Source organism: Hypomesus nipponensis, chromosome 13 (assembly GCF_054491055.1).
Source record: "Hypomesus nipponensis isolate SF chromosome 13, ASM5449105v1, whole genome shotgun sequence".
NCBI lineage: Eukaryota > Metazoa > Chordata > Actinopteri > Osmeriformes > Osmeridae > Hypomesus > Hypomesus nipponensis.
This window is the reverse complement of record NC_140373.1, coordinates 448305-465617: the sequence shown is the minus strand read 5'-3', so window position 1 is coordinate 465617 and position 17313 is coordinate 448305. Positions and strand designations below refer to the sequence as shown.

At 44.4% G+C, this 17313-nt stretch overlaps 4 protein-coding genes across 6 annotated transcripts in view; 3 read left to right on the top strand and 1 right to left on the bottom strand.

Annotated features, from left to right (window-relative positions):
* Window positions 1–702: 702 nt before the first annotated feature.
* Window positions 703–7256, top strand: LOC146259291 (RUN domain-containing protein 3A-like). 3 transcript variants are annotated; one of them, XM_084671120.1, is made up of 11 exons: window positions 703–1005; window positions 2763–2878; window positions 2957–3084; window positions 3167–3252; window positions 3370–3456; window positions 3621–3701; window positions 4195–4360; window positions 5020–5177; window positions 5367–5486; window positions 5660–5763; window positions 5926–7256. In XM_084671120.1, the coding sequence occupies exons 1-11, from the start codon at window positions 899–901 to the stop codon at window positions 6066–6068; spliced, it is 1296 nt and encodes a 431-aa protein (XP_084527246.1). In that variant the 5' UTR covers window positions 703–898; the 3' UTR covers window positions 6069–7256. The 3 variants fall into 3 exon arrangements, with proteins under 3 accessions (XP_084527246.1, XP_084527247.1, XP_084527245.1); XM_084671121.1 differs by having other exon boundaries at window positions 3367–3456; window positions 4225–4360; XM_084671119.1 differs by having other exon boundaries at window positions 3367–3456; window positions 5926–7255.
* A 788-nt stretch (window positions 7257–8044) lies between these two features.
* On the top strand, window positions 8045–9917 carry LOC146259290 (lymphocyte antigen 6D-like). Its single transcript, XM_084670769.1, has 4 exons — window positions 8045–8104; window positions 8271–8323; window positions 8661–8798; window positions 9370–9917. Exons 2-4 carry the CDS (start codon window positions 8275–8277, stop codon window positions 9465–9467), a joined length of 285 nt encoding a protein of 94 aa, XP_084526895.1. The 5' UTR covers window positions 8045–8104; window positions 8271–8274; the 3' UTR covers window positions 9468–9917.
* An 874-nt stretch (window positions 9918–10791) lies between these two features.
* gall (galanin-like) lies at window positions 10792–14257 on the top strand. The gene is made up of 6 exons (XM_084669798.1): window positions 10792–11778; window positions 12191–12271; window positions 12642–12690; window positions 13473–13559; window positions 13945–13995; window positions 14109–14257. Exons 2-6 carry the CDS (start codon window positions 12191–12193, stop codon window positions 14186–14188), a joined length of 348 nt encoding a protein of 115 aa, XP_084525924.1. The 5' UTR covers window positions 10792–11778; the 3' UTR covers window positions 14189–14257.
* A 46-nt stretch (window positions 14258–14303) lies between these two features.
* Window positions 14304–17313, bottom strand: part of ablim1b (actin binding LIM protein 1b) — a 36346-nt gene continuing 33336 nt past the window's right edge. Inside the window, exon 24 of the mRNA XM_084669797.1 lies at window positions 14304–16966. Within this exon, the coding sequence (XP_084525923.1) occupies window positions 16853–16966 (114 nt within the window). The 3' untranslated portion in view covers window positions 14304–16852. The remainder of the gene's footprint in view (window positions 16967–17313) is intronic.

The window sequence follows — 17313 nt, the reverse complement described above, 5'->3', positions numbered from 1 at the left end:
AGTATACCTAGGCTCATTGGGTGTTTCAGCCTTCGAAACACTAGACACCCTCACCATAGGCAGGCCCACCAGGGTTGATCAAATCCACAGTGTGTTTCCAACCAATTGGTTAATCAACACGTCAATTTTGTAAAACAGTATAGTCCACAGAAGAAAAGTCCACCATAATGCAGGCCTGAGATAAAAATGGTTAGATGACCAAGAGAACCATAAGAAATGCCAGTATCCATCCATTTGCTACTACTATAATCATGAACATCGCATCTGTCACAGAACTACTAGTAGAGGGGGTAGGACTACAAGATGAGAAGACTTTGGAAGGAGCATCAGTGTCAAACTGTTTGTAAAAAAAAAAAATGGTACCACAATTAAAGTAAAATCCTGTTTGCCACAGATCTACAACCACTAGTAGATGGGGTTAGGACCACAGGATGTGAAGACTTGGAAAGGGCATCAGTAGGGTCATCAGTGTCAAGTTAATTGTGAATTCCTGATCACCCATGGTCATAAATGAGGGAGATGTTCGAAATTGTCCCCTTAAAAATGATTCTTTCATCTGTTAGAGCAATAGCCCCTCCAAATGTCTGTGAACGTCCCTGGTCAAAAGTATACTGCTTACTCGTCATCTTATTCAGTGAGGTCATGATGATGTAAAATTAGAGGCGGGGTCAACCAGACGGCTTGAGACCTGGGATAAGGGTGACAGGACAGGTTTCATATCGCACGGACTGGATGTAATATCATCCATTGTCACTGATAGTGTATATGTATCTGGGGCATTTGCCGGGACTGGAAGGCAAAGAGCAAGCAGGTTTCGGATGCGCCTCTTGCGTTTTCACCGGGAACCGAAGAACGCATGAAAAGAGTGTTTTGCAAGGGAGGGGTCCCGTGATTCAGGATGGAGCCGGGCTGTGTGCATGCAACGATGGCTACGCTAGATGTCTCAAAGACAGCTACGTCTCGGAACGTGACGGTAGAACGCAAGAACCTCATGACCGTGTGCAGGTAAGGCGTTGAATATACGATGGGCTCGAGACTGTTACAACAGCATTAGCCAGGTATTCCTTCGTGCTCGCAGGTTCTTGTAGACGCAGCTGATGTATGTTCATAATCGTGTTTGTCATGACAGACATATTTGAAAATATTTGTCATTTTAAGGCGACAGAATTAGCTATCCCATAATTTACCGTCACGATTTTCTGCTCCACAACAGAAAATAGTCACCATGAAAACTGACGTCATCCCTAAAGCCGATCATACTATTGACTGAAACAACGGCTTGGGTAGGGTTTTTCTCGAGCGACCCTCTCGTTGAAGTAGTTTAGCGGCTTTACACTGATGGCCATGATGTAGCCAATCTACAGTTTCATTTTAGACCGTCTCATCCACTTGACTTTTGTGGTAAACTTCCGTCAATTCGAAAGATTAGATTTATTTTCGCTTCACGGATGGTGCCGTTGCTATGACGACAACCTTCTAGGGGCAAGGACATATCTGGGACCCCGGGGAGTCAGGGCAGTCACACAGAGGCAGGTCTTTAAGCTGTAAGTAAAGCAGACACACTTTACTGTTTTAGCAGAAAACGGTGTGATTTTTAAAATTTAAATGTGTATTCCTAAAAATCCTTAGGTCCTTATCTGCATCTTAGCAGACAACACCCTCAGAATGAACATACAGGAAGTCAGCTGCCTCACTAACCTTAACCCTAAACCATGGGTAGGCCTATCGCTCAGGGCTTCAGCTATTGGCTACAGATAAAGTGGTTGCAGGTTCAGATCCCCCTTTCTACGTCACCAAGGATAAAACGGTCTCATTAATAAATACATGATTATTAGTATTATTATAACCAACCAGCAGTAGCCTTGGTTGCTAATGTTCGCAGTGTTAACCCAGGGAGTGATGCTCAAGGCATCCTAATACAGCTGGCCAGGCCCCAGAGGCTGGCTGAGGCCGTGGGGACTCAAGGAGACATTGTTGTCCTCTGAACAATGGAGAATGAAATCACGCCTCTCTGGGGCTGTTCTCCAACAATGGTTAGCATGAACATCAAGTGTTCGTCAGGAGACAGTGTGTGTATACTGGTGTTAGTGTGTGTGCAGTATGTGTGTCTACCATGTGTGCTGTGTGTGTGCAGGAAGTCTGCCTTTTTAGAAGGTGTAGACAGACATCTTGAATGTCGTCTTTGTCAAGTTTCACTCCTCTGACAGGACAAGGTATATTTGGAAGGGTTCATGTGGTTAAAAGAATTCATGAAATATTTATCATCAAAGGAAGTAATATTGGAAAAAGAAATCTCCATGGACAGATAAAATAGCAGGATGGAAGCTTGTGTCCTGTGGTGCCATTACAGGTCAGCACAAAGAAACACATTCATAGGGACAATCATTTACAGTCTAGCTTAATAACATCTTCCCATATCAAACCTAGTCTACAACTAGGAGGTTATTCAGTCACATAAATCTTCAGGGTTGTGGAGAACGCACCCCCCAGGGCGGTGTCTGTCCAGAAGACCTGGATTTCTGAGAGCTGCATCACTGTGCTTCCCCTGTGGGGGTGACGTCACACATCTCACTCGCTGCGGTCACTAGCTAAACGGTCATCATTCGAGTATTAAGTTCTTACAGAGCTCTGTTTAGAAAGAGGGCAAGCCGGTGGCTCACTGGGCAGAGTGCTTTAATCACTCAGGCTGAGGCTGGATCCAGGGGCTATGTCCTGCATGTCTTCTTGTCTTGAGGGTGCTGATGGTGAGCGTCTCTCCTCAGGTTCTCGGTGAAGACTCTGCTGGAGAAGACCACGACTGAGCCCATCGACGACACGTCTGAGGAGTTTATCAACCTGGCCTCCATCCTGGAGCACATCCTGAGCCATCGCTTCAAAGGTAACACCCTGACCCCTGACCCGGACCACTAAACCTGAGCCCCTACCTTGACCCCTGACCTCTGTGGTGTTCTATCAGGGACAGGAAGCTGGTTTGACGGACAGCGTAGCTACTGGGACTTCATCCGTCTGGCCTGTAGCAAAGTTCCCAACAGCTGCATCAGCAGCATAGAGAACATGGAGAACATCAGTTCCTCCCGTGCCAAGGCAAGAACCACAACATCCTGTGTGTTTCTGTGTGTTGACTGGGTGTTTCTGTGTCTGACTGTGTGTTTCTGTGCTGCTCCAGGGCAGAGCCTGGGTCCGCGTGGCCCTAATGGAGAAGAGGCTGTCTGAGTACATAGCCACGGCTCTGAGGGACAGCAGAACCACACGGTAGCTAACCCTGTTAAGACCACAACATGACCGCAAGCAACCATGAACATCCATTCACAACCATAGCATTCTTCCTGGTCAAAACAAGGTTCCAAGTGTGTGTGTGTGTTCCAGAAGGTTCTATGCAGAGGGAGCCATCATGCTGAGAGAAGAAGCCACAGTGCTGACTGGGGTGCTGATAGGTCTTGGAGCCCTAGACTTCAGGTAGACCTGCTCCTCATGAACCCTCTAGTAGAGAGCTATTTTCCAGGAAGAATGAGTCGCTGACAGGAAACATTATGTTCACGATGATCTCAGGCCATCCCAGGGGTCTGGATGATGCAGCCCTCTGATGTTCTCCAATGTTCTCTGATGTTCTCTGGCCTCAGTTTCTGCTTGAAAGGGGAGGCCCTGGATGGGAAATCATCAGCTGTGATTGACTACACCCCCTACCTGAAGTTCACCCAGAGGTAGCGCCACGCAACCCTCCACACACCAGCCAATACACAGTCATCAAAGGTACCACAGGAAATGATACCTCATTTCACACATAGTACACAGGATCCATTCTCTGTGTGAAACAAACGAAAGAATGATAACATGCAGCTACATGTTGACAGTTGTTCAATTGGGATCACTGTCAAAACATTATCCTTTATTTAAATGTCAGTAAGCTGCTGGGTTGTGACTTTGTCTAGTGAATCTCGCTGTAGTACATCACTGTCAGGATCCAAGTATTGAAGGAGGGTTACAGTGATGTTCTAGGATGCTGTACCTGATGTGACATACTGTCCACAATGCCGCCAGTCAGGTAGCAGGGGTGGAACTACATTACATTTTGAAAACAACTCCAATGTTATTGTTTATTAATTTAGCTGACGTTTTCTCCCAAACTGACAAATAGTGGGAAGTAGATGTTAGGGCTGTTATGCTAAACTATGATGTATACATGTGTGTGTGTAGCTATGACTACCAAAGTGATGATGATGACAGGCGTAGCCTTGACAGCAGCACCAGCGACGACAGCGCCCCAGAGCATCCCTACGTTCCCTTGGTGACGGACGAGGAGACCTGGAGCACCAAATGCCGCAAGATGGAGCAGAGGTTCAAGATTGTCTATGCTCAGAAGGTGGGTGGCCATCTTGGTCCCCAGAGTAGTCTATACACAGAAGGTGGGCAGCCATCTTGGTCCCCAGAGTAGTCTATACACAGAAGGTGGGCAGCCATCTTGGTCCCCAGAGTAGTCTATACACAGAAGGTGGGCAGCCATCTTGGTCCCCAGAGTAGTCTATACACAGAAGGTGGCGGCCATCTTGGTCCCCAGAGTAGTCTATACACAGAAGGTGGGCAGCCATCTTGGTCCCCAGAGTAGTCTATACACAGAAGGTGGTGGCCATCTTGGTCCCCAGAGTAGTCTATACACAGAAGGTGGGCAGCCATCTTGGTCCCCAGAGTAGTCTATACACAGAAGGTGGGCAGCCATCTTGGTCCCCAGAGTAGTCTATACACAGAAGGTGGGCAGCCATCTTGGTCCCCAGAGTAGTCTATACACAGAAGGTGGGCAGCCATCTTGGTCCCCAGAGTAGTCTATACACAGAAGGTGGCGGCCATCTTGGTCTTGCTACAAGTCTGCCGAGTAGCTCTATGTACAGAATAAGTATTTACAGGGTAGATCTTTGCAGAGTTCTAGCATACTATCCCCTGGGCGTCAGCGTGAGTGTGTATACGCCTCAGTTTGGCCCCAGCCCCCCAGCAGTGCTGACGGGGGGGGGGGGGTGTGGCGTGCAGGGCTACCTGGAGGAGCTGGGGCGTCTGCGGGAGAGCCAGCTGGAGAGAGCGGAGGCAGAGGCCCGCAGACTGAGCGCTCGTCTCGACAGGCTGCAGCAGCACAGCCTGCAGGAGAGGAGAGAGCTGGAGGCCATCATACTGGAGCTGCAAGAGCAGCTGTGAGGACACACACACACTGATACACACACACAGACACATGCTGATGCACATACACGTGCTGAGCCACACACACACATTTTGACACACACATACAAACACTGGCAAACAAATGTTGACACAAGCACATATTAACACACATGCAAACACACACATGCTGTCAGTGCAAATCGCTGCTCTTGTGTTTGCAGGACAAGCCTGATTCCATGTGACCCCAACCATTTGTCCAAAGACCTGTCAATCCCTCTGGTAAACCAATGGCCAGTGCTCCAGCCCTTCAACAACCATGAAGAGGGGAAGTTCTTCCACAGGTACAGCATATCATTTTCTGGTCTGCCATGTTGAATGTGGTTGTCGTGCCAACCGTGGTGAGTGTGGTTGCCGTGCCAACCGTGGTGAGTGTGGTTGCCGTGCCAACCGTGGTGAGTGTGGTTGCCGTGCCAACCATGTTGAGCGTGGTTGCCGTGCCTCTGCCTCCCTGTAGGAGGAGCCCTCCCAGCCCTGAGCTGCTGTCGGTGGAGATCAGCCTGGACTCCGACTCCCAGCAGGCAGAACACAAACACAACCCTGAGACATGGAGCACCGCAGGTAGCTCTCTCTCGTCCTCTCTCGCTCTCTCACTCTCGTTCTCTCACTCTCTCTCTCTCACTCCCACACACACAGGAAGGATAAGATCAGTTTAAAGTGTGTCAGATGTAACCATCTTTCTATAGGTCAGGTGTTGACAGGTGTTCCCTTTCTCTCTCCCAGGTAAGGCCTTCCCTCGCTCCCTGGAGGCTTTGCGTGGCTCGCTGGTCTCTCTGCCCGGCTGCAAGTCTCTCCCCAGGCTGCGCTCCAGCGAGTGCCTGGTCCACATCAGCACTGAGAACAGCCCTGCCCTCTCGCCCAGCTAGGGGGCGCTAGAGGGCCCCTCCAGACACTGTCAGCTCCAACCTCCAGGACAAACAAGACTGCTGCTGGAAGAACAGGAAGTTCTACAGTTCGGTTCTCCGAGATCCTCTCCTCTCTCCACCTCGGCTCCAGAACCGGCCCTGGAGACTCAGACGAAGCCCCGTCTGACCTCCCGTCCAGACTGTGAGAGCTGCCATCCCTGACTGATGGACTCTGGGTGTACCGGTGTGTTGGGACTCCATGTGTGTCAACCTCCTCATAGTAGAGCTGCAGAGTTGCCCCTTCGTTGTGTCAGTGTTGCTGGATCCTCTGGCATGCCCAGGAGCTGCTTGCTGTGGTACAGGCTGAGCAAAGCCATTACATCCTGCATCCATATTCCTCTGACCAACACATGTAACCTTGCTAGGGTTGGGGAACTGTATTAACTTGTCGGTCCATTTGTCTTTGTCAGATCACTATCGGTAGAACCAGGGTGTCCTTAGCCAACTATGGCATCGCTGGAGCTAGTGTGTGTGTGTCTGTGAGATCATTCAGAACAAACATCATTCTGTACTGTTATTACATTATTACTGGTAGAGTCAACCAAGAAGGAAAGGATCCATAGGATTCTGGTGGAGAGGGACGATAAGGAGAGTATAATAGAGTCCCCTATGCTGGTACAGCATGAGAGTTCTCTTGTGTTCAGTCACAGCCTGTATCCAGGTTTCCAGGTTATGGCTGAAACTGTGAAGAAATACAGTCTTGGTTATTGAACAAAACTGTTCTAGTGTGTTCCAACCAGAGATTCTCTCGTACTCTGTCCTCTGCCCGCCTGGCCACAGGGTTTGAGAGAGCAGTCTCAGTAAGGAGGGAGGAAGGTTTTTTGATGATTGCCGAGTGTAGATTTGAATTTTTTCGGTGTACTATTTTTCTGTTGCTTTATGATTACTTATGGTCACCGATTACATTTAATTTATATTGATTGTGTTATTCTGTATTGAAAGGGGATTTGGAGCTTGAGAGGAATCATTTCATTTAAAAACTGCAATAAAAACTGCCTTTGGTTAAACAGACCTTTGTTGTACTCAATTTCTGCTTTAAGTTTTGCCTCTTATTTTTAAAGGAATCAATTTTGGGAACATTTCTGATGTGTGAATCTGTGGCAGGGTCGGCCGTGATCTGTGGTTTAGTTTACTGGCAAGAGCAATACCATCGGAAAATACATTCATTGTATTGTAGATGTTGACTGTTTATGAGCATATTTATCAAACATTCCCCCACCAAGGATCTGTTGACTGGCACGGTATTATCAGTATCTCCCTCCAGGCGGGTCTGCCACTTCGTGAACAGCGGGAGGGAAGCTTCAGTTTCACTGTCTTGTCCTCGGACAATAGCAGACCTCAAAACTGCAGTACACAAACTATCAGATTACTGACTTTTCAGCTAGTTTAAGGTCATCCTACATCTGTGTTATTCTGGGAAATTCCAGAATATATTAATTTCCTGTACTGGTTTCTTAAAAGTTTTCAATACTGGAAATATTACTGGGTGTTTCATGACTGAAATCAGAAATCTCCTACTTGATTAATTAAATGCATCTTAAATTCAAATCTCATTGTTAAACATTAGCGCTGTGGTTTCTAGCTCCACAAGCGCGGTGGTTGGTTCCTTTTTTCAGGACAAATTTAATTGAGGGAAGAAAGCTTGTACAAGTCAATGCAGATATAAACCATCGTGACAGAGTCTATAATTGATGTCTGTGTCGATCAGGCAGGTAACATAAGCTAGTATGAGGCTAGAGAACTTTGAGGTGTATGTCAAACAATTATGAACAAATAATTCCACTATTGAAGGTCTCTAACCCTGACCCACCTTAAGAAGCTCACCTGGGACAAAGCATGTTCCCATCTCCTCCGGCCTGGGGCACAGTGGACAGGTGATACGTGTGAGATAACTGGTGAGGTTGAGAGAGAGGTGGGGTGGGGGAGATATGATTTCACTATAAATGTCAGTTTTCCCTTTGTCCTTGTTACTTGTTGGATGACAAGGTGACACCGAGGTAGGAACTCCTGATCTTAGTGTTCTTGTATTTGTGTTTCTCATTAGTTCATCTCTTAGGAGTAGATCAGACATAATGTTTATATGTTAAGTAAGTTTCTTGTGTGTTCTTGTGTGACACCAATTTCGAAAATAAATTGTAGGAATGTTTCTGTGATTCTTTTCAGAGCAATGACTTCTTTCACACTAATCCTGACTGTGCTCATAGCGACATTCTGTGGTAAGAGGATCATGTTGAATTTATGTACACGTTCTTAAAGTTGTATTTTTTTACACAGGCTAGATAGCTGCGACTGTCTCTGTGTCTAAAGAAATTTAATTTATATTTCATTAAACCAAAGTACACACTACAAGGCTTAGTCTGTTCGGAGTCCAGATTCATCCAGTTAAAATATATTCCTTGTATTAACGTATTATAGATACATTACTTACCTCAATGAAAGAATATTGTAGTTCTGTTTTGTGGTCTGTGATGTCACCATAGGGATGATCTTTAGAGAAGCAGGGTCCGTGTATGATCATTAGGGAACTGGATTTATCACAGATTTGTGCTCCAGCTGCGCAGGCGCTGAGATGTCACACCTGCACCAGCATCCACCCCGACCAGCCGTCCTGTGCTGAGTCAGAGGTCACGGAGGAGGAATGTGGAGGGACTTTCACTTACTGCGCCAAAATTAAGATGCACGCGCCAGCTTGTGAGCTACTGCCCCTTTCCTAAACCGTTAAAAAAAATAGATGACTCAATCAAGGTATTAATCGATAAATGAATGAAAGAATGTGCTAAATAAATACATTTCCTATGTTAAAACGATGTATTTTCACCAGTATTTTATTTGGTGTAACACGTAACATGTATTGAAACTATTACACTAGACTTGATAAATGACTTTTGATTAAGGTGTTCACTCATGTAGCACCTTACCTCTAAGTGCGTCTTAGATCACTTTCTTCATGTAATCAGGTCCTGCCTCCTCCATACGCCTCCTTACTCCTCCATGCCCCTCCCTGCCTCTCCCTGATCCTCCATGTCCCTCCCTGCCCCTCCATGCCCCTCCCTGCCTCTCCCTGCCCCTCCCTGCTCCTCCATGCCCCTCCCTGCTCCTCCATGCCCCTCCCTGCTCCTCCATGTCCCTCCCTGCCCCTCCATGCCCCTCCCTGCTCCTCCATGTCCCTCCATGCCCCTCCCTGCTCCTCCCTGCTCCTCCATGCCCCTCCATGCCTCTCCATGCTCCTGAGTGATAACAGGTTTGATTTCTTTATTTCCAGACGGTGAGGTTTTAAAATGCGCGACGGAGCGTGAGTGTAACAGCGCCATCCCGCCCCAGGTGGAGCGAAGCTGCTGCACCACAGATCTGTGTAACTAGCCAGGCGCCTCCACCACTCCACCAGGCGCCTCCACCACTCCACCAGGCGCCTCCACCACTCCACCAGGCGCCTCCACCACTCCACCAGGCGCCTCCACCACTCCACCAGGCGCCTCCACCACTCCACCAGGCGCCTCCACCACTCCACCAGGCGCCTCCATCACTCCACCAGGCGCCTCCATCACCTCCGCCTGCTGCCCGCCTGGGCTCCTGTTATATCTGAACAAGATCACATGTAGTTGTTTGGAAAGGATTTGTACTTGACTTGGCATTCCTCAGTGAACTGAAATTAGAATCAGATTAATGCTTTGCTACTGAACTTAATTAAAATAAAAAATACATACATTTTGTTACTAATCACAAATTAAAATCAACATACATCTTATTACTACACTGTTGGGACTGGCCATGATGAATGTTCTAGTTTCAATAAAAGCAGTTCAATTTTCAGTTCGGAGTTGGACCTTTGCAACTTTCTCGGAAGCACAGTTCTACTGTAAACCATAAGGGTTAGGGTTAGTTAGTGTATTAGTACAGGGTTACTAACCCTGTGAACCATAAGGGTTAGGGTTAGTTAGTGTATTAGTACAGGGTTACTAACCCTGTGAACCATAAAGGGGTCAAACTGACCAGAACATTCCCTCAGGGTCTCTTTCCTCCGCAAGGTCCAGCAAGCTCATTGTAAATCACTGTTCTGATTTAGGTTCATTTTGTGTGATAAATGTTCTTTAAAGAACATTCTGAACAAAATTGTATTCAAAATGTTCTTTGCAGACACAGCTGTTACCTACAGATGCGATGGAATCAGATAGTTATGTATTGCAACATCCTCTATCACTGCCAGCTCAAACACAACCCATGTGAACCCAAACTTGGTTTAATACCATCTAGTCTATAATCTGATCTCTCTAAACACATGAAACCATTACCGTTCCCTCTCTAATGTATCTAATGGCTCAGATATAATTACAGGATCATTTCACCCACCTCCTCTCAGCCATTTGTACCTGACAATTCATCTGGGAGGGGGGAGGGGGGCAGGGGTAGAGGGACAAGGGGGGGGGGGGCAGGGGTAGAGGGACAGGGGGGGGCAGGGGTAGAGGGACAGGGGGGGCAGGGGAACCGGTCCACTTCTACACTACAGCCACAAAGACTTCCTTCGCTCGACTCAAACATCTCACGTGGACCTTTCACCTGTGGAGGCAGGTCACATCTTCCCACACAGTCACTTTGAGGGCACAAATTGAAGTATTTGTGATTTATAATTGATCACTTAAAGCTAATGGAACAGAAGCACAACTTGAGTTCTGAAGAGGAGGCTGGGACAGAAATATAGTTAAGATTATTTTGCTGCATAAATATGAGAAGGCTGCTTGGACAGAACGTCATACCTGCGCTGAGGGGTCACAGACCCTGGGAAAGCTCCTACAGCAGCCCTGACACGCATGCAACTCTGATGAACAGGACCGTCATGTAGCCTACGATAAGAGAGCGCTCTCTAAAATTTAAAAATTATAAAGACCTCCACTGAAGATCAGCTCTTACCACACACTTGTTATGTAGCAGTAGTCTTGTTTTCGTTTTTTTATCTCTTTTTGTGTAACCAAGATAGTATTGTCACAATCAAGGTAGACTTGTTAGTATGGTTACATAGCTAGTTTACTGTTGCTAATTAGTAAAGTAACTAGTTTACATGAGTACAATACATTTACATTGAGTTAGTTTAGTAAGGTTAACTACATAGCTACTTTATTGCAGCTAGTTAGTAAGGTTACATAGCTAGTTTACTGTGGCTAGTTAGTAAGGTTATGTAGCCATAGCCTATGGAGCTAGTTATTTTGGTAGTGTATAGTTAGCTAGTTTGTAGGTTAGGTAGCTAGTTAGTATGTTTATGTAGCTAGATAGTATGGTAAGATTACCATGATGCATCTACTATGTGTATACATGTATACTTAAGATTACGGCTATTGAAGGTAATAGACAACAATAATCATCATCAACAGTAATCATTAATGACCCCCATCACAACCTCCCCTCCGATTATATCCTGTTGCATTCTCGCTGCAGCTGACCTGGCTCCGAGCTTCCCTCCACACCGCTGTAATTACAGCATTAATCACCAGGAATTATCTTTCATGATGCAAAACAGCCGTCTAAGGGAGGAAGCACCCAACACGGCGTCCAGCGACGCGAGCGGAAGAGCAGTGGACGCCTGAACTACAGACGTATTTAACAAACCTAACGCGTCGCTATTGAAGAAATCTTGAGTCTTGTTTTGCGCTGATTAGAGCGGGAAAACAACAGCAATAAGGTATGGGTTTAAGATTTCACACTTATTTTCATAGCTGAGGAATTGTATGTGATTTGTCAGTTAACAGTTTACTTATAGGCTTTATGTAATTGGCCAAATATTTCAGATACACAGCATATCAAATTTCTACTATGTTTAATATTTCAACTATGTACAATTATGTTCAAACATGTATAGGACTATGCTATTTTTACTCTGCTTTCTGTTTGTGGACTGTACTTTGCATTGACTGCAACAAAAAAAAAGATGAACGAACGGAAACTTTTAGCAGGCTAGGCATTTAGTGAAGTGTATCACAAAGGCACAATGAACAGCACTGATGCCAATCTGACTGGCCAACCAATCAGACTCAACAATGGAAACGGCAGGATATTTTGTTTATAATACACAACACGTGTTTCTCTATTTGCAGATGCTAAGCAGTTATGCTGTTGTGTGTATCTGTATCTTACTGTCTGGGCAACTGGCAGCGTGTCGAGGGCTGACCCACACGGTGAGAATGTTGACGGTCAAATGCGAAACTGTGCACACATTTTTTATATATATTTCACTTGACATCAGAACTGGGAAACAGTCTAAATAGAGCAGATTTAAAAAAAAACAAGAAAAAAAAGTACTTTAACTTTAAAAGCTTTAAATCTTGTGCATCACTGGTCCCAAAAAGTAAAAGCTGTTAAGAACTGTCCTGGTATCAACAAGCCGACACAATACTGTCACAACTATGCCTTTCTGATCCTGGATTTACCTCTGCACTTTCAACATAAACTTTTTGTATTTGGCTTGGGATAAAGTGTCTGCTAAATGAATTAGATGTAGGATGTGAGTGTTGTACAGCCCAGTGAGGTGTGATGTCCCGTCCCCAGGAGAAGAGAGGCTGGACCCTTAACAGCGCTGGATATCTGCTGGGACCTTGTGAGCTCAACATCATCAACTAAACATTACCCACATATTCATTTGGGCTCAGTAATAGTCAAGACATTTTGTTTACTTCTGTAAAATATTGGCAGTATACAGTGGTGGTTCTAGACACATTTTACTGGGGGGGCCAAGGGGGCCAGTGTTCAATCAGAGGGGCACAGTAAAAACGGACACAAATGATATTTAAACATTAAATACTTTAATTTAGCTTTACATTAAAATCATACAAACGGCTCTGGCTTTCCCTCTTCCAGCTCCTCAGCTCTCTCAATATCTTGATATGTTTCTCTTTACTTTAACTTTAACTTTTTTATTTAACGGGGAAAAAAAGGCTGCAATTTCCCTTCCTCATTTCATGAAGACTACTAGAAGAAGAAAAACGTGTAGAAAAATAGCAAATATATTTTTTATATTCAGTCAGCTCAGGGGGGCCACAGGGGGGGCCAGGGACATTTTTACAGGGGCACTGGCCCCTGTAGGCCCCCGTGTAGAAACGCCCCTGGCAGTATATACCTTTTTATTTGACTGTATATATTGTATGTAGGCCTATATTAGGCCTATATGTATTTAGGCTAAAGGATTTATAGAGAGAATAGGCCTATGATTACATTTTAAGGTAAATTAAATTAACTTTATTAATCCTGGAGGACATTTCGATACGTACATAAAATAAATAACTTGAATTTATGTAGGCTACTATATAATTATGTAAAAATTACAATGATTCAAAAATAAATATACCGTTTTAATATTTCACGTTTAACGCTTGTCCGCAGACGCACACAGAACGCTGACTGTGCGACATGGAGCGTCGCTGGGGAAACGGCAGGACAGGGTGACTCATCACCGCAGCGACAACCTGGGTGAGTCTCTGGGTCGCGCTGGTCAGTGGAGGCTCTACACCCTTTCGACTGGGGGAGGGGGGGGGGGGTCAAGCTGGGGGCAGTTGTTCTGTTAGAGGGGCTAGTTACATTAAACAGTATTGTTGTCATCAGAGATGGGAAATAACAAAGTACAAATACTTTGTTATTGTAGGCTACTTATGTAGATTTTACTGCTCCATAACTTTTTTGGACATTTACTTTCACTTTTTCTCACTTGCTCTGCTTTAATATACTCTCAATTCAGAAACACTGGTTCAAATCTCATCCACATTAACTGAATACTATAGTAGTGTTAAACTGGATGACCCAACATATTGTGGATTTATGCATCTTTCATCCTGTTGATGGAGTTGTCCTGTTTCAGGCTCCTATTTTATGTATTTACTCAACGTGATCACCTACCTGCGTTTAAAAGGTACACTTCTTCCAGTTTACATAGCTGGAGTAGTTTTTTATTTGATTTATACAATTATTTATATTTCTTGTTTTATTTCTGGATGTAAAGCTTTCATGTTTACTCGTTCCTAGAGATGGGAGCGCTGCAGGATCGGCATGGTTACCTTGAGATGGGAGCACTGCGGGATGGTCACCTTGAGTCCAGGCTGTAGAGCTAACCCCTGTCTGTGCTCATGCTCCTCCTGCCATTTACAACCTAAATAAACATGATGACCAGCCCAGAGCTTGTGTACTGAATGTGAAATCCAGAAACTGTAAGATCCAGAGTAGTCTGCAAACATTTTTCTCAAATGTAGGTTTATTCAAAGTGATATGCAGACATAGATGTACTGTATTGCATGTTGGACCGAAACTCCAGAAGGTGTAGATTAAAAAAAGGTTCCAGAAGAGGAGGGGCTGGATGGGGGGGGGATTGGGGGGGGGGGGGATGCTGTCCAGATGACAAATCAACACAGATCAGTCACTGTAGACTCTTACACAGATCAGTCACTGTAGACTCTTGCTTCCAATCCTTTTGATTTGTAAAACCCTTAATTCCACTTCTGAATGATACATACATACATGTTTCAATTTTGAAATAAATAAAACTATAGATATTCAGTTGTGGAGTGGAGATAAGGGTGCTTTTTTAATAAAATAAAAATAACATATTAGGCTACATGACAAATGTCCCACCAAACTGATTTAAATATCTCAAATGTAAACTAAATGGTTACAACTATACAAAGTAAAATGTTAACAATGAGATTGAAATTGTTAAATGTATTGAAATTATTTAAATCAGATGGAATTGATCAGTGGAACATTCTGTGGAAATATGTATTATCTTTAAACACCCCACAGCAAGAACATGGCGTCAGGGGGGGTCAAGTTCGGGTTGACTCTTGCAAACTGGACTAAGAAATCCTAATCTAAAACTGTTATTAGTATTCTGGTGTTTTATCACCCAACAGCACAACCCTAACACACATTGTTATTAGCTCATAACAACTCAAGTATTGAGCGGCCTGAACATTCTGATGAGGCAGCTTCATTTTCACCGCACTGTTTAATGTACATCAGTCATTCCCAACCTTTTTCACTTGGCGGCCCACTTACATTGCTCAAATATAATTTTGCCCCCAACACATCCGTTCATTTAATCGCATTTATCACACGTTTAACACCACCAAGGGCAGGGCGGTTTTAGACACGGGCCGACCAAATGGAATGCTGTGCCCCATCAAAAAATAATTTTGTTAAAGTATAAGTGTGTCATAATTCTGTCTGAGTTGATATGATGACACTTAAAAAATAATAAATAAAATAATAAATTGTTATATAATGCTTTATTACAATACCTTTCTTATTAGCCTGCTTGGTTCAAAATTTAAGTGAAGTTTGCAATTATACGCAAAATGCGAATTCAACGACACAAGTTTGTGTGCCAAAAGAGAAAAGTTGTCCAGACTCAATTATTCCCATCTCCTCCACAACATGTTCCTTTAATACTGGCATTGGCTATAAATTAAATATCAAGATGGCTACATTTTCCTGCAGAATATGCAGGTCTGCTCTTATTTTGACTCTCATACTGCTTTGTAAATGCGTGTCCCCCTTGTGAAAACAAATGCCCACCAATTTGATTCGTTCTAGAGCCTCTGACCGTACGTATACACAATGTTATGTGTCCCTCTGACCGTACGTATACACAATGTTATGTGTCCAAGACAAATGTCTTCCAGCCCAAAAAGTCTATTTGAGCTTAACAGTGACGGGATGTCCAGCCTAGCTCTCTACAGGCGCCTGAACGGCTCCAGTAGTTACAACACACGTGTTTCTGACTGGGTTGATGTCTGAATACACATGGCTCGAACAGGAACTCTAAGCACACAAGCAGGAACACTGGGTTGGTGCTTCTGCAACTCATGACGTCTCTGTTAAAGTGTAGGGCAGAATATGCTTTGAATCTCAATTGATATCTTAAAACGAAAATCACATCATTTTGACATATCTCAAACAGGACAGAGCTCTTGTATGGATTGGGACACAGTCTAGTTACTCAGACATACTGCATCATGTGCTTGGATCACAGAGCTTTAAAGGGATATTTTGCTACATTTACAATACTGATTAGTTTGTATTCTAACCTGACTGTATTCAGTTTTTCCAGACAGCTGGTAGCATTGGGGTCCTATTGGTTTGCCACAGACCCAACAGTGGGAAATTCTTGTGTTGTTTTCGTTTACATGCTGCAGGTGTTGTTTTCTGTGTTTAGTGAACTTGTGCTCCTCCTAACGCAGCTGGAGTCAAAGTTATGGGAAACTGACCTGTGACATCATCTGTTTCCTACAGCAATGTTACTGTGTACTGACATGTACAGAAAATGGCTAATTCAATAGATTTAAGTAGAAACAGGTTAGTAAATATATTCTTATAGTTTGGAAAAGGAGGAACCAATTAAAAAGACTGGATGACGACCAGTCAGGTTGTCAGGGGCGATGACAGTTTGACCAACCGGACAGGCGAGATATTGGTGGAATACTGAATACTTCTTTTTTAAGTGAAAGATAAATATACAAAGGGTGATTACTTATTCTGAGTAATACACACACATGTCTACATGTCTCATCATTCTACTCTCTGCCATTATGAGGTTAAACACATTTAAAATCTAGCATCAGGTGTCAGGGGAAAAATTATGACTCCTTTGTTGAGGCAAAAAGAGGAAACTCATTCATAGTGTGTAACTCTCAAAAGCAAACAAACCAGAGACAGATCTACATGTATGTACACAAAAGGAGTGATTGATAAATTAAAACATGCAGGGACCGTGTCTAAAACAGTCTGGCTTTCTTCTTCATGTCGTTGCGCTTCCATAGAGGAAGTCTGTCGAACTCCTGGATCTCCATCCCAAAGATCTCGAAGAACAACTCAGGAGCTAGGTGGCGCTGATGGCCGGTACCAGGAGGGTAGGAGACCGGGACATGACCGGGAGGTGCACAGGAGAGCAAAGAGCATGTCAGTTTTTAAATGCTGTTTAAAAGCACCAGGCATTAATCTCAAGAGTAACTTACAGTGACTGCTTTACTGCTGCAGTCAAATCTTTGCTATCCTGTTTACATATTCATCCGCAGGTTCTTAGAAACTGTTGTTGGATGAACTTAAAATAAGACATGTCAAATAACAAACTAGAATAGGTGAAACTGCAAAAGAAACTATGTTGCTATATGTCACACACACACACATAACCCCCCCCCCCCCCCCCACACACACACACACACACACACTCACAAGG

Excerpts from the sequence above, each read along its gene's own strand:
- gall (XM_084669798.1), top strand. The coding sequence starts at position 12,191 with ATGCTAAGCAGTTATGCTGTTGTGTGTATCTGTATCTTACTGTCTGGG. Across the intron at positions 12,691-13,472 it reads TGGATATCTGCTGGGACCTT|ACGCACACAGAACGCTGACT; the intron begins GTGAGCTCAACA and ends GCTTGTCCGCAG. Across the intron at positions 13,560-13,944 it reads TCACCGCAGCGACAACCTGG|GCTCCTATTTTATGTATTTA; the intron begins GTGAGTCTCTGG and ends GTCCTGTTTCAG.
- LOC146259290 (XM_084670769.1), top strand. The coding sequence starts at position 8,275 with ATGACTTCTTTCACACTAATCCTGACTGTGCTCATAGCGACATTCTGT. Across the intron at positions 8,324-8,660 it reads GCTCATAGCGACATTCTGTG|CTGCGCAGGCGCTGAGATGT; the intron begins GTAAGAGGATCA and ends TTTGTGCTCCAG. Across the intron at positions 8,799-9,369 it reads TAAGATGCACGCGCCAGCTT|ACGGTGAGGTTTTAAAATGC; the intron begins GTGAGCTACTGC and ends CTTTATTTCCAG.
- LOC146259291 (XM_084671119.1), top strand. The coding sequence starts at position 899 with ATGGAGCCGGGCTGTGTGCATGCAACGATGGCTACGCTAGATGTCTCA. Across the intron at positions 3,253-3,366 it reads AGGGACAGCAGAACCACACG|AAGGTTCTATGCAGAGGGAG; the intron begins GTAGCTAACCCT and ends TGTGTGTTCCAG. Across the intron at positions 4,361-5,019 it reads AGATTGTCTATGCTCAGAAG|GGCTACCTGGAGGAGCTGGG; the intron begins GTGGGTGGCCAT and ends TGTGGCGTGCAG.